Below are 15945 nucleotides of genomic sequence, written 5' to 3' on the forward strand. Positions count from 1 at the left end.
TAAGATTAAGACCATCCATTTAGCTAAGTGTAGGCATTCCAGGTAAAATAGCCATATTGAGCTTTTAACATATACATCCATATATTAGTACTCATTCTGCAATGAGTATATAAGACTTTAAATGCTACAGAAAACTAATAAGCACTCATGAAATGTCCGAAGTGCAATAAACAACCCAAGACATTAAAGGCATGCACAACAACCGGTGGGAGCTAACCTTACCACTATACGAGTTTATATATCAACAGAATACACACAGAACATGACGACATATGGGACCCACATTTGTCCTACATAATTAAACCTATAAAAGGTACGACACATTGGAGCTCCTGGGGAACTTCAGTCTAGTCTTGCTGAGGCTAGCGTGAGCAGTCAAGACAACGCACTTGCGATCTCCTGAGGAATCCTTGGTATGTGAGTTTTGTTACTTATATCTCATGTAAGAGGTTGTGTTTTCTTAATTTGATTTAATAAAGAATATTAATCAAATGTTTTCTGCGTTTTCAAGTCCTCAAACTTGTATTAGAGCTAAAGGATGCATGACTATATCCTAAAATACCTCCACATCAAGGCAATAGGGATATAGTGTCAATTTTTGTCTTAGTGTGCTTCCATGAAGCACCTTGGGACATTTTTCTTTGTTAAAAGAACTATATAAATGGAAGTTGTTTTTGCTGATGTTGATGAGAATTCTCATGATCCAGATGAGGGACACAAGTTCAGGAGCGGATGACAAATACAGGTGCAATGACACCTGTGGCACTTTCTCTGCATCAGTCACTACCCAGGACACATTTATAGTCTGCTCCATGTATATGCATATGTCAGCAAATACCCATCTTTGCTGCCTCCACTTCATGAGAAACACAGTTACAAAGGCATGCCATCTGCTGCAGGATGACCTGCAGACAAAATCAGGAAGAGGGACACTTTTCCCTTAGAAGTGAAAGTTATGTTTGCAAGGAGGCAATATTTTCATCACTTTCTCTATGGAAAGGAGGTATCAGCTGGACAAGACACAGAACTTTCAACAAGTGGCAGCTTCCTCAAATGCAAAGCACTGTAGATAGCACCCATGTGGGCAACAGAGCTCCTCATATCAACCTGATTGTTTACATGACCAGAAAGGATTTGCAAATAATGTTTGGGTGGTATCTGACCACAAAAACATCAAAGCACATTAATAGCAGAAAGATCAAATGGTTGAAGGGATGTTTCGAAGGGGAAGCCAAAATGATTTTTTATATAATTATAAGGCACATCAGGAATAAAGTACTGGAGTTAGAATTATATGCAACATTAATGGCTGTCATCCAGGAAACAGCCAAGATGCCTTTATTATGCAGCAGTCCATGATGTCTGCGTCATTTGAAGAAAAAGAAACACTGGTTGGATGGCTATTGATAGACCAGGGCTAATCCCACTGGGAAATGTCCTAACAGCAAACTTGTAGCCTAAGCAGCATCTGTTTCCTGTGCCTCAGTCATCACCTCCATTTACAAAAAAAGTGTGGTGTCCAGCCTTGGCACAATGAAACAATGCATACAAAAAGAATGATTATTGTGTATAGTGTTTTAAATGGTACCTCAGAGGTCATACTCCAAGTTGGTGCCATGGGGCGTGGATGCCACATGAGGTGCGTGCAAAAGTGAGGAGCACACTTACCTTTACTTCTTCCTGATACCAGCAAATCTCTTCCATATTTTCAGCCAGGTACAAGGGATCTGGGTGACTGCATTGACTTGGTTGGCAATTGCCCTCCATGCAACTTACACCTTTACTTTTACTGGAGTTCTAAATAGAGCCGCCCTCCTGCAGTATGCCTCCAAATCCAAAAGGAACCCACTTGTTGCCACTGAGAACAAATAGTTCACTGTTCTAACACTGTTACAGCTTCCCTTTTTATAGCGAGCTGAAGCTTTAAGACCCGATGCCTTTCCAGGGTTTTTCACCAGCCTCGCCTCCCCCAAAGGCCAAGGTAAAGCTATCTGGGAAAGCTATTAATGTGCCAGTAACTTATTCAAATTAGGGTGAGAGACTCACATCACAAAATTTATGCAGCCTACCCTCTGAACTTCCAGCACTCTGAGCTGTCAACACTGGTGAACCTGTGACAAGCACAACCCCATTTTTACCTGACATGCCCAAAAATAAATCATACTTGGGATCAATCTTTTATTTAGTTCAAGATGTTACTTAACTCAATGAACAATTACATGAAATATTAAATGACATTCAGAGTATAATAAACTATCTGCAGCACCAAAGAATTACTCCAACATTCTTCTTACTTGAACTCCCTCCAATATACTAAAACTCGAATCTGCTGGTCATTGCAATAATTTATATTTCTCTTACCTGTACGAGGTGAAGGCTCTACAGTTACATAACCCGGACCATTGGGTAATATGGGCTTCTTGATGTTGACCCCACTGAAAATATATTATTATTTTATGTTAAGCCATTGCATCCATGAATTGTAACAAGTGAGAATTTCATCTGGTAGCAAGCTCAGAAACATAATGGGGTATTTTATCATTTGGGCGCACGGTCAGTGGAAAGCCTTGGAAGGCCCTCCCAGACCCACTCCCCTTGACTTACCCGTGTGCCGAGGACCATCCTTTTTGCCAGAGATTAGGCTCCCACCCACCGGTCAATTGCCTCTACCCACCATTTTTGGGAGGTAGACTGACTGTAGCTATGGAGAACAGCCTCAGCCCCCGTCCGTCCGACCCCTACCCTGAGTTATAATTGGGGCATTTTTCTCACCAAAAGCAGGAATTTTAACTCCCTCAGCCCGATGGACACCGGACGGTTGGGAATTGAAATCCAAGCAACACACTTACCGCTCATTTCCCACCCTGCAGCTATTTAACGTCATAATTCTCATGGGCGGTTGAAGCACCCGCCTGACTCAGGCAGGAGCCTCAAATATATGCAAATTGGGATCCTATCACTTAGGTAGGACCCCGATGCAGTTTTAACTGCCTAATGAGCAGAGCGTCCACCGCAGCTGACCCACTCAGTAAAACCTGGCGGTTGCTGAGGGAAGTAAGGGTGGAAATTGCAGAGGTACTGGCCATAATCTTCCAAAGATCCTTAGATACGGGGGTGGTGCCAGACGACTAGAAAATTGCAAATGTTGCACCCTTGTTCAAAAAAAGTGTAAGGATAAACCCAGCAACTACAGGCCAGTCAGTTTAACCTCGGTGGTGGGGAAACATTTACAAATGACAATCTGGGATAGAATTAACAGTTACTTGGACAAGTGTGGATTGATTAGGGAAAGCCAGCATGGATAAAGGCAAATCGTGTTTAACTAACTTGATAAGAGTTTTTTGATGAGGTAACCGAGAGGGTCGATGAGGGCAATGCAGTTGCTGTGCTGTATATGGACTTTCAAAAGGTGTTTGATAAAGTGCCGCATCAACATCAAGATTGAAGCCCATGAAATAAAATGGACAGTAGCAGCACAGATATAGAATTGGCTCAATAACAGGAAGCAGAGAGTAGTGGTGAACGGTTGTTTTGCGGACTGGAGGAAGGTGCACAGAGGTGTTCCCCAGGGGTCGGTACTAGGACCACTGCTTTTCTTGACATATATTAATGACTTGGACTTGGTTGTACAAGGCACAATTTCAAAATTTGCAAATGACACAAAACTCAGAAGTGTAGTGAACAGTGAGGAGGATAGTGATAGACTTCAAGAGGACACAGACAGGCTGGTGGAATGGGCGGACACGTGGCAAATGAAATTTAACGCAGAAAAATGCGAAGTGATACATTTCAGTAGGATGAATGAGGAGAGGCAATATAAACTAAAGGGCACATTTCTAAAAGGGGCAGGAACAGAGAGATCTGGGGGTATACGTACGCAAATCGTTGAAGATGGCAGGGCAGGTTGAGAAAGCGGTTAAAAAAGCAAACGGGATTCTGGACTTTATAAATAGAGGCATAGCGTGCAAAAGCAACAAAGTCATGATGAACCTTTATAAAACACTGGTTCGGCCACAACTGGAGTATTGTGTCCAGTTCTGGGCATCGCACCTTAGGAAAGATATGAAGGCCTTAGAGAGGGTGCTGAATAGATTTACTAGAATGATTCCAAGGATGAGGGGCTTTAGTTACGTGAATAGACTGGAGAAGCTGGGGTTGTTCTCCTTGGAACAGAGAAGATTGAGGGGAGATTTGATAGAGGTATTCAAAATCATGAAGGGTCTAGACAGGGTAGATAGAGAGAAACTGTTCCCATTGGCAGAAGGGTCAAGAACCAGAGGGCATAGATTTAAGGTGATTGGCAAAAGAACCAAAGGTGAAATGAGGAAAAACTTTTTTTTAACACAGTGAATGGTTAGGATCTGGAATGCACGGCCAGAGGGGGTGGTGGAGGCAGATTCATTTGTGGCTTTCAAAAGGGAACTGGATAAGTTCTTGAAAGGAAAAAATCTGCATGGCTACGGGAATAGGGCGGGGGAATGGGACTAACTGGATTGCTCTTGCATAGAGCCGGCACGGACTCGATAGGCCGAATGGCCTCCTTCTGTGCTGTAACCTTTCTATGATCCTGAGGATATCCTTTTTCTATCACCATTCCAGTAAGTCTGTACTTCCCTCTAGTCTTTTTCACCAGACTTTATATGATTACATTGAGACAATACTTGTAAGTAGTGTAGAAAATTGTTCTGTATGTTTAAAAGAAAAATCTCTAAATGGCTCTCATGCATGTTGCTTTGCTGATGTATTAGATTGCTATGTCTTACCTTTGACAAAACCCCATGTTACACAAGATGGTAGCCAACATGTTCCAGAATGGAGATGGGTATCAGGATAGGCTGTCTGGAGTGGTGCAATATGTGCTGGTGAAAGCAAAACTGGGGTCTTGGGGCTCTGGGCTGAAGCAAGGAGGAGTGTAGAAGTTGGAGGTTATGGTTTATGTCTGGTATAGGGTGGGTGGAGGCAGCAGGGGATTTGGGTGCAGAACAGATTGTCTGCGGCATGGAAACAGTGGGGTGCTGAGATAGCTTTCGATAAAAGTCTGAGAGTGTTTGGGGTGGAGGTGGTAAACCCTGGGAGGTTCTGCAGTATGGAGGTTGAGGTCTAGTAACATGGGACAATCTGGATTCTGGCAATAGGGAAAGGCGGGGGGGGGGGGGCGGGAGGGTAAGTCTTGTGCTTGACATGGGGAGATCTGGGGTCTGACAGTAAACAGGGCAGGCTGGGAGCTGGCAGTATTTGGAAGGAGTTCTGAGGTCTGGCAGCACTGATGGAGATTTAAGGGGTTGGCAGCACTCAAGGTGGAGTCTGGGAACTGACAGTAGTCAGGAAACGGTGGCTGTGAGGATTAAAATGAGCCGAGTCCAGGCACAGGGAATCATTTTAAAGTCCAAGTGCAGGATGGACCAGCAGTCCACACCTCTGATGAGTGCTAATTCCACGTTGCATTGTCTGTCTAAAGCATTGACTCTTGCCTGGAGCTTCTCGTTGTTACAATGGTTGGTAAGGACTTGAGTGTTATTTAGACAATCTGTGTCATTTGTTCTGTTAAACTCCATCTCCTCTTGTTTCTGAAGACCCTCTAAGTTTATTTCAATCTTTGACTTGTTTGAGAGACCTGGTGGTACATTACAATTAAGGGAAGCCAAGGTTCCAGCTCCTGATTACTATCCAATGGCCAGCGGAGGAAAGTGTGCAAATTGGATGAGTTTAAGAATTTAATCAGCTCGAATGTTTCCTAAGATTGAATAGCCTGTTGATACTCAGTGTCTAGGCTGACACGTTAAGGATGGGTCCTTGGGCGAGGTACCAGGATACTGACAATAATTTTGCAACTGCTTCCCAGCACGAGTTACCATTCCAGGAGAGGAGGGAGAGAAAATTGTAAAATAACCACACTTAATGTTGAAGTGACACAGAATATTGTCACATATTTTCTAAATAGTATCAAAGGAATTTTTTTTTTACAATTCTTAAGAATGCCAAAATATCTGATTGTTGACATTATTATATGAAGACAATTTAGCTGCCTCCTCAGCTTAAAAAAAAGCTCTGATGGCCCTGTGAGTAGCTGAGCCATATAGACCAAGTCCCAGATTCAATCCACAGTGTGTGTTGTGTTAGCTGGAGTGGTGGTAATGGTGCTAGGACTAGCCTCAGCACTCTTGGGCTAGATAAGTTAGAGTCAGTCAGGATTCTTGGTCCTGATCACTACCTAGTGACTCTTGCTGGAAGTGCACATATGTGGAAGCTGCATAAAGACAGATTTGGATGTTAAGGCTCAGACATGATCAAGGGCCACTTATGGACTGTACTAGTGGGTGATCGGCACATATAGGGCCATATCCCAGCAAAGAGTCAACAACTTCAGGAGAGCAGGAGAGAAGAGAAATTGGTGTGAGAAAATGACTTAACCGAAGGCTTTTTTTCGATACAAAGTTAAGTTATCGCTCATGAGTTTTAAGGATAGACTAATATAAACAGTTGGAAAATTGTGGGCAGTGCGAGTCAGGTACCTCACCATGGGCAAGGAACAAAAAAACTACCCCATTAAGTCACATGATTTTCTTGAGTTTCAGCTCTCTCCTTTTCTACCACATACCATTCCCTGTCTGGGAAGCAGGAAGATGACCAATTATAAGGCATCTGTTAATGTTGCCCTTCAGACAGCTCTTAAAAGTGTACGAGGGAGGCTCAGGATTACTTGCCCTTTGAATTTTCCTCCCTCACTGTATAATTTCTAAATCAACAGCCACTTGCCTCCCACTCAGCAGCTACTTGTCTCCAACTTAATGATATGAAAAGTGCCCGGAGGTTTTCCACGTTCAAGTTTTTAAACTGACATTCCTGCAATGACGGGTCCAGTTCTATAAAGTGAATTCATCAATCCCACGCTCTCAGCAGGGGGCCATGCTCAAAAGGAGTTTGGGTCAGAGATAAGGCCACAATACTGTAGTGCTGAATTTCTGACCCATCATCCTTTCTGGTGCACTGGAACATGGGGTTGGTGAATTTACCCTTGTCTCATATCATAATCTGAGATCGAGGATGGGAAGAAAGAAGAAAACCAAAATATAAATGAGAATGTTAAGTGATGTACCTTTGGAAATAACGACCTTCTTCTCCAATTAAGAGCTTCTGCTCATAACCTCCCATCTCATGGTTGATACGAGCGGAGCAGGGGAGGGTCTTTGGTTTGTAACAGAACCAGGGCTCCCCAGTCCTGACATCAGTAAAGTTACAGAGCGGTTTCGTTTGAGGCAAACAAAGATTACACACAGTGGTCTCTGAAATACCCCCTAATTTGAAGGTACTTTTAAAATACACCCGATCTGGCCAATCCTCACGTAGCCTTTCAAGTGCTTGGATCCCTTCACTGGGATGAACCAAGGAAACAGACACTTCAACTTTCCCTGGCCAAGATAAATTAAAATTGATATAGTAAAATCCATTTTGGTTATCTATGACAGTTCCTGCTGAACCTGCTTTTAAAGCTGGAGTGTGGATCCGACCTTGGAGATAGTCACCCCCATATTGCTTTGGGTGTCCTTCAAAATCAAACATACGCAGCATCACTTGTAATTGATCTCCAACATAGAAAGTTTTTGCAGAATTTAAAATTACAAAGTGAACATGTGATGGGTCGCTGCTTTTCAGAAAGGGCACAACAGGGTTGGGTGGTTTTGGCCATTCAATCATTTTCATAAGGAATGTCCCCTCTGACCTCTCTTCAGGGGTGAAGGTCCGATTCTGGTAACCACACTGCAACAATTTGTCTGTCCAAAAAGCCCCACTATTCTCCTTTATTTGTTCCATTATGCGATAAAACTTCATAGCTGGGTAAGGCTTCCAATTTGCCTCTAATCCAGAGACTGGATGTTTATCATCCTGTGGAAAGGAACAACTTTTTAAAATAAATATACTTTTACTTCAATTCCTACAGGCCACTTTCCAAAACACACCCACTTCCAGCCAAGAAAGAAACAGGCAAGCGTCATGTAGGGGTGGAAGGAGGCGAGACCAGCACTCAGACATGAGGGTAGGGACATATAAACTCCCAGGCTTCATTTAAGTACACCATGCCCATCTCCCACCCGAACCCGGCATCAGTGACACGAGGCAGTCGCACAGGAGCAAGGTGAGTGTGGCAGGAGGCCACTGCCAGAGACCCATGTGTACGATTCCTGGTAAGTGGATGGAGATGGGGGGAAACAGAGACAATCACGGTCAGGTGATAGGAGGAGATTCTTGGGTCAGGGGAGTCCCAAAGTTCCTCGAGGGGTCCAGAGGAGTATTCCTGCTCCTCCCGGCCTACAAGGAAACCTGAAAAAAACACCTCGCCTTTTCAGCCCTTCTCTGGGCCTTCCGCTCGTTGGCTGCGGGTTTCCCTGGCAACGTCGATGTCCCTATTACATTGCTCTAGCACTTTGGGGGCGGCTCCAGGACTTCCCTGGGAATTCTGACCAAAGGATCCCGATAGGCCCAGTGCAACCAGTGACCTATATCTGCCGAGAGCAGGCAACAATCCTCTTGTAGCCTAAAAACAGGGGCCTGTTGTTGCAAAGATAATTCGCAATTGATGCAAGAAGTATCAACTGCCATTTCTAAAAGGGCCCCTCGAAATTTAAAAACAATTCCTGACCCCTTTGTCTTCAGCCCAATCTGGACCTCCGGCTCCCCCTCTCGTAGCGGTAGGGTGCTGCTCCGAGATCTGCTCTGTGCACGGGACAGGTATCTCTGCTGTGCCACTATGGGTTCAGGTGCCTCCCGCATTTATGTAAATGATCCTATCCCCTGGATTTAGGATGAGATCAGTGACAAGTCAGCAGGCAGAAGGTCCTCCCCTCTGCACTTCTGCAGGCATGAAGCTGCCACAAAATTTCTTCCCCAATATCTCTAAACAATGCAGACCAGGAAGAAGCCAAGTTCAATTTCTGGTTAGTGCTGAATTAGCTGATCTCAGCTGGGCAGCAGCAAGAATGCTGCAATTGGTCTCAGCATCTGTGGGTTATGAAAGGAAAATAATCAGCCCGAGTGTCCCATCCTGATCGCTATCCAGCAAGTCTTGCTGGAAGTGCTCTTGTATGCACATCAGGTACGGACAGGCATGGTCTTGACTTTGGTTGAATAGCTTGCTAACACTTACTGTCAAGGTTCAAACATGAACAATAGCTATTTGGATGAGGTACTTGAGGACAAAAGCAGCCAGTGGGGCTAAAATGCTGCATGAGAGTCAATGGCATCAGGAGAGGAAAAACAGGGAGATATTGAGAGGAAAAAGTTGGTGAGAAAAATAAATTTTTAAAAACCTCAAACATCATGTTGCTTTCTATTTATAGCCCACAGTCAGCATACACACACACATCACATTTTGATACACTGCTACTTCAAACCTTGTTTGACATTGGCTTACCATGAACATGTTTTTTTATTATTCTACACACCTTTATGTTTTGAATGTTTAGAATCATCATCAGCAATGTCATCAGCATCAACAGCATGAAAAGGAACAAGGATATGGAGCAGGAATGGGATGGTTCTTTTGTGGGTCGTTCATCCATACTTGGAGCTCACAGTGCACCAGTATGATCAGCACTTCCTGCTTCTTAAATCTTCAAAAATAGTACAAAAGAAAATTAATTACTACAAAAAAAGAACATAAGAAATAGGAGCAGGAGTAGGCCATACGGCCCCTCGAGCCTGCTCCGCCATTCAATAAGATCATGGCTGATCTTCAACTCAACTCCACTTTCCTGCCGGATACCATATCCCTTGATTCCCCTAGAGTCCAAAAATCTATCTATCTCAATCTTGAACATATTGAACAACTCAGCATCCACAACCCTCTGGGGTAGAGAATTCCAAAGATTCACAACCCTCTGTGTGAAGAAATTCCTTCTCATCTCAGGCTTAAACAGCTGACCCCTTATCCTGCGAATTTGCCCCCTGGTTCTAGAACATTTTTGTCATCATAGTTCACACAATTTCTCATCTTACTTGTACAGCAACACATTATCAAACATTCAAGCAGCAATGAATCTGTTATAGGCAAACCTAGGAAGAAATATGAGACAGCTAGATAAGAACACGAGGGAGAAAGGAATAGAAGGTTATGCTGATAGGCTTAGAGGGAGGGAAGAGGCTCATGTGGAGCATAAACACCAGCACAGACCAGTTGGGCTGAAAGGCCTGTTTCTGTGCTGTAAATTCTATGTAATTCCATGTAATTAAATTGTTTTGAGAAGCATTAATAGTTGCATCATTGATAAATTCAAGAAACCTGTGTTTTGCCATTTTGGAGAAAGTGCCAAATGAAGTCCCTGCCAAACAGATTGGAAGCCATTTTGAGTAATCCCAGTTTCATTATGTCTTAATTCAACATTAATCTCCATAAACAAGTTCATTTCATGGTTATACTTTTCAAGCGCTGTAGGAGTGTATTTACAAAGCAACAATTACAGTAGAATACAGCCAAAATGGACAAGGGCAGCAGGCACATGGGAACACCACCACCTGCACGTTCCCCTCCAAGTCACACACCATCCCGACATGGAAATATATCACCATTCCTTCATTGTCGCTGGGTCAAAGTCCTGGCACTCCCTACCTAACAGCACTGTGGGAGAACCTTCACCACACGGACTGCAGCGGTTCAAGAAGGCGGCTCACCACCACCTTCTCAAGGGCAATTAGGGATGGGCAATAAATGCTGGTCTTGCCAGTGACGCCCACATCGCATAAACGAATAAAAAATCTGGTTCCAGGGCTTAGCACTGACTCGAAACTAGTTGTGTAAATGCCAGTTTTATGGAAAACAAAATAGCCTGCAGCTAACATTCAGCTTTTTAAAACAATGACTTCTGTAGTCAAGCCTATCTGGTCAAAAGAAATTGTAATTGCTCTAGCAACATTTAGTCTGAACTAAAACAAATACTCACTGATCTCACCCAGAATAGGGTTGTCAAAACCTACTGGACTGCCCTGGAATCTCCAGGAATTAAGGATTCATCTCCAGGACAATGCTGCCTGCAAAGCAGGAGAAAAATCATAGGGACATTAAAAAAGTGTGTATTTTTCATTTTTGTATATTAGTTATAAAAATATTGGAGAAGGATTTTAAAAAATGGGTGTTTAGCTGGTGGGGCAGTTGGAGGGAGGGGTCAGGTGATGAAACTTCCAGGAATACGTCCAACCAGTGTTGGCAACCCCATCCCAGAAGTAACAATGAGCTTGAAATTCAGGAACAGCTCTGGCAAAATTTGATACTATTATTCAAATCTTGTAATTTCAATCCAGATCTCCAAAACTTCCCGGAGAAGGTCCAGCTGTAACGCACTGCGTTAGAAACACGCCAGAAAGATAATTATACAACTATAAATGATCGGTTAAAGTTCACCTTGGAAGCGTCAATCTTTGTCACTTAAAAACGCCAAGTCTCACTTTCACTGACCCCCCCCCCCCAATCCTAGAAGTGTTTGATTGCTGCGGTCAGGGGTTAGCTTTTTCACACACGATTCCCAGCAATTTAGCAACTGGGTGGAAGTGGAGCTCAATTAAGGTAGATCTCATTCTCGGACCTAACGATAGTTCCACGCTGATCGCGAAAGTGAATATCACGGCGGGACAAAAAAAAAACCTAGTCTTAAAACTTCAAAACTTTTTTTTTTGATCTCAGCACAATGGATCCAAGGAACAGTTACCGCTTCAACATGTAACAGAGGCAGAAGGCGCTCCTAATATTATTAGGGATGCCACTCGGCCGTTTTCTTGATCGGCCTGACCAGCCTGGGTTTTAGAAATTGCCAAAGGATGAAACTGCCAAGAGTTATGTTTCTGCAACCACCCCGTCTTCTTTATTCGTTAGTTTGTGAAGTGCCTCCACTTGATACGCAGTTCGAAACTTATATACAGTTTTACCTTCCTAATTGTACTGTGTAATGAAAGTCTGTTCTCCCTTTTCATAGTTTAAACAATGAAACTTTTTAACTTTGGTAAGATTTTAAAATTGTATACAATCACAACTGGGTAAGATTGCCGTTCTTATCACCGATTTATTTAGTCTCCTCCCCCCAAATTGACCACGAGATTTCTTTCATAATTCGCTCCACCACTTAATCTAAAAATGTAAACTTTTTTTTGTGAGTGCATTTACCTCTCTTAAAATATTTTGCATGTGTAGATCAATCCAAAATGTTGTACGTTATCAGCCAACCTAAGAGTTTTGTTCCTGCTTGATGCAGGTGCTCCTGCCTCACCAGCACTGACATTAATTCAAAAATGTCTGCCCCCAAACTACGTGCTGTTTTATTTTAAACGACTGATTTTTGTTGTTTTTTGCACTCGAGGATCAGCATGGCACTAAATTATCAATTTCAGTTAGAGAGGCCACGGGACGGGGGAATGTGAGAAACGCCAGCTATCTCATGGCAAATTCATCATGTGGAGGACTCCCCTTCAGACCTAATTCCTGTTTAACCTATTTTTGTACATCTGTATCTCTTTCTGCCTTCCTGGTTCACCGAGAGCAGAGGTACAGTTGACCACCCACGAGAAAATAAGAAACCAGACATCTGACCCGTTAGAAATGGGAGGGGAGGAAAAAAGTACTTACTTTAAATCAACGATTCTTCCCCCTTGCATTGGCCAATGTTTGGATGGGAGAAAAGAAGTCCGAGGAAGAAAATTGGCAACAAAAAAAAAAGTTTTGCAATGAGTAACAGCGAAATCCGACAAGTAGGGAGAGAGAGCTGCAATAACCACGCCCCATTACCTTTTTAAACAGTGCAAACTAACTACTTCAGGGTCAGAGATCCGCAGGCAGAAACTACTCATCATAATGTGTGTTTATACAGTGTATCCCAGAGCAGATTTAACTAACTAACCAACATTTTAGGTCATTCTGGGTTCGAATTTGTGAGCGCAAAGTTCACGCACGAGCACTCAATGCACTTGAACTACATTGCGGGGTATGTGCAGATATAAATGTTTATTTTAAATGGGATAGTGCCTGCGATAAATTGGTGCGTCAGACCTAGTGTATGCACTTGGACTTGACTGATTGGAATTTTTTTTTCTCTATCCCTTTGGTATCTGTTAAATTACAATGTATCTCATCAAATTAAACGTCACACAACGTTTCTGACTGAAGTGACTCAAACAGCAAACAGTAAGATGGGTTATTTAAAAACAGGAAAACCACTGTGACCTATAACTTGACACTTTCAAATTGAAGCCTTATAAACATACGGTTCAACGTTCTGTTTGTGCGACGTGTCTATTGACACCAGTGTCAGCCAATAAATTGGAGGCACGTCGGGACTTAAGGTAGAACTTACAGCAAAGTTTATTTATTCAACAAACACAGAATCATAGAAAGGTTACAGTACAGAAGGAGGCCATTCGGCCCATTGAGTCCACGTCAGCTCTATGCACAAGCAATCCAGCTAGTCCCACTTCCCCACCCTATCCCTGTAGCCCTGCACATTTTTTCATTTCAAGTACTTATCCAGTTCCCTTTTGAAGGCCATGATTGAATCTGCCTCCACCACCCCCTCGGGCAGTGCATTCTAACCACTCGCTGTGTAAAAAAAGTTTTTCCCGATGTCACCTTTGGTTCTTTTGCCAATCACCTTAAATCTATGTCCTCTGGTCCTTCCGCCAATGGGAACAGTTTCTCTCTATCTATACTGTCTAGACCCTTCATGATTTTGAATACCTCTATCAAATCTCCTCTCAACCTTCTCTGTTCCAAGGAGAACAACCCCAGCTTCTCCAGTCTATCTACATAAATTAAGTCCCTTTAACATAGTCCAAATAGTGCTGTCAGGGACTTACTGGTGTGTGGGCAGTTGATCGAGCATTTGTCATATGGGGAAAACAATTCCTTCTCTTCACATCTTTGTATTGGAGTATGGGGTGTTAGAGCCTGAGTTTTCCCCAACACAGATAGAGTTGGCAGTCCTCTCGGAATCAGGAATTGATCTTCCGGGTGCTGCCTCTACACACCCGGGAGATCATCGCACTTTAAATTTCCTGCCCCAGCAGCGCGCTCCCACCCCGCTCGTCACCAGCCCACCGAGCAGAGAGCAGAGAACGAGGAGCTTAAGAATCAGGGGCGGCGGGGGCTTTGGGGATGGGGGGAGACTACCCTGTGCAGTAAGCCAAGACCCTATGTGGGGAGTCGGCGCCCCCTACAGAAAGTCAAACCCTGTGCAGAAAGTTAATATCTTGTATAGAAAATTGAACCGTAATAAATTGTCTAATATTTAACAAAATATTTTCCCTATATGACTTTGAAATTAAAATCCTGCGCAGAAAGTTAAGACCTTGTACAAAAGAGCCCTGAGCAGAAAGTTTAGACTGTGAGCAGAGAGTTAAGACCCTGTGCCGAAAGTTGAAATGTAGTAGTAATTGTCAATAACTGTGGATAAATTGTTCAGTAGGTAATAATGAATGTGATGTGGAGATGCCGGTGATGGACTGGGGTTGACAAATGTAAGGAATCTTACAACACCGGGTTATAGTCCAACAATTTTATTTGAAAATCACCATTAAAAAAATGGGGAGAGAGGGAGGCTGGGGGGATGGGGAGAGAGGGAGGCTGGGGGTATGGGGAGAGAGGGAGGCTGGGGGGCATGGGGAGAGAGGGAGGCTGGGGGGCATGGGGAGAGAGGGAGGCTGGGGAGGATGGGGCAAGAGGGAGGCTGGGGGAGGATGGGGAGAGAGGGAGGCTGGGGGGGATGGGGCGAGAGGGAGGCTGGGGGCGATGGGGCGAGAGGGAGACTGGGGGCGATGGGGCGAGAGGGAGACTGGGGGGATGGGGAGAGAGGGAGGATGGGGCGAGAGGGAGGCTGGGGGAGGATGGGGCGAAAGGGAGGCTGGGGGAGGATGGGGCGAAAGGGAGGCTGGGGGAGGATGGGGCGAGAGGGAGGCTGGGGGGAATGGAAGAAAGAGAGATGGGGGGGAAATGGAGAGAGGGGGGATGGGGAGAGAGGGTGACCAGGGGGATGGGGAGAGAGGGAGACTGGGGGAATGGAAGAAAGGGAGATGGGGGGAAAGGGAGAGAGGGAGTCTGGGGGGATAGGGAGAGAGGGAGTCTGGGCGGATGGGGAGAGAAGGAGTCTGGGGGAATAGGGAGAGAGGGAGTCTGGGGGGATGGGGAGAGAGGGTGACCGGGGGGATGGGGAGAGAGGGTGACCGGGGGGATGGGGAGAGAGGCAGTCTGGGCGGATGGGGAGACAGGGTGACTGGGGGGATGGGGAGAGAGGGTGACTGGGGGGATGGGGAGAGAGGGTGACTGGGGCGATGGGGAGAGAGGGTGACTGGGGGGATGGGGAGAGAGGGTGACTGGGGGGATGGGGAGAGAGGGTGACTGGGGGGATGGGGAGAGAGGGAGACCGGGGGGATGGGGAGAGAGGGTGACCGGGGGGATGGGGAGAGAGGGAGACCGGGGGGATGGGGAGAGAGGGTGACCGGGGGGATGGGGATAGAGGGAGCCTGGGGGGATGGGGAGAGAGGGAGCCTGGGGGGATGGGGAGAGAGGGAGCCTGGAGGGATGGGGAGAGAGGGAGACTGGGGGATTGGGAGAAGAAGACTGATGGGGAGAGAAGGAGACTGGGGAATAGGGGTTGGGAGAGATATGTATTGGGGATTAAGGGACGAGGAAAGAGGAAGACTGGGGAATGGGGGTCGGGGATGGGGACAATGGGGAATGGTGGCTTGGGGAGAGAGGGATATTGGGGGCTCTGGGGGGGACAGAGGGAGACGGCATAAGGGAGAGGGAGACTTGGGAATGGATGTTCTGGGGGGGAGAGAGTGGGAATGGGGGCTCGGAGAGGAAGATGGGGGGAATGGGGGCTCGGGTGGAGAGTGAGGGAGCCTGGGGTTGGTATGTGCGAGAGAGGGAGACGGGGGGATAGGGAAACTTGGGTCAAGGGATGGGGAAAGTGA

At 45.2% G+C, this 15945-nt stretch overlaps 1 protein-coding gene across 4 annotated transcripts in view; it reads right to left on the reverse strand.

Annotated features, from left to right (window-relative positions):
* LOC137327362 (NXPE family member 3-like) overlaps window positions 1-15945 on the reverse strand; it is a 45864-nt gene that overhangs the window by 9897 nt on the left and 20022 nt on the right. Inside the window, exons 2-5 of one of the 4 annotated variants that reach the window (XM_067993080.1) lie at window positions 12608-12629; window positions 9441-9608; window positions 7097-7884; window positions 2362-2435 (exon numbers count right to left, since the gene is read on the reverse strand). In XM_067993080.1, coding sequence (XP_067849181.1) covers window positions 2362-2435; window positions 7097-7884; window positions 9441-9557 — 979 coding nt within the window. In that variant the 5' untranslated portion in view covers window positions 9558-9608; window positions 12608-12629. Of the gene's footprint in view, window positions 1-2361; window positions 2436-7096; window positions 7885-9440; window positions 9609-10934; window positions 11022-12607; window positions 12743-15945 lie in introns of those variants that run through there. The other 3 variants (XM_067993082.1, XM_067993079.1, XM_067993081.1) reach the window with 3 other exon arrangements.

Source organism: Heptranchias perlo, chromosome 11 (genome assembly GCF_035084215.1).
Source record: "Heptranchias perlo isolate sHepPer1 chromosome 11, sHepPer1.hap1, whole genome shotgun sequence".
Lineage (NCBI taxonomy): Eukaryota > Metazoa > Chordata > Chondrichthyes > Hexanchiformes > Hexanchidae > Heptranchias > Heptranchias perlo.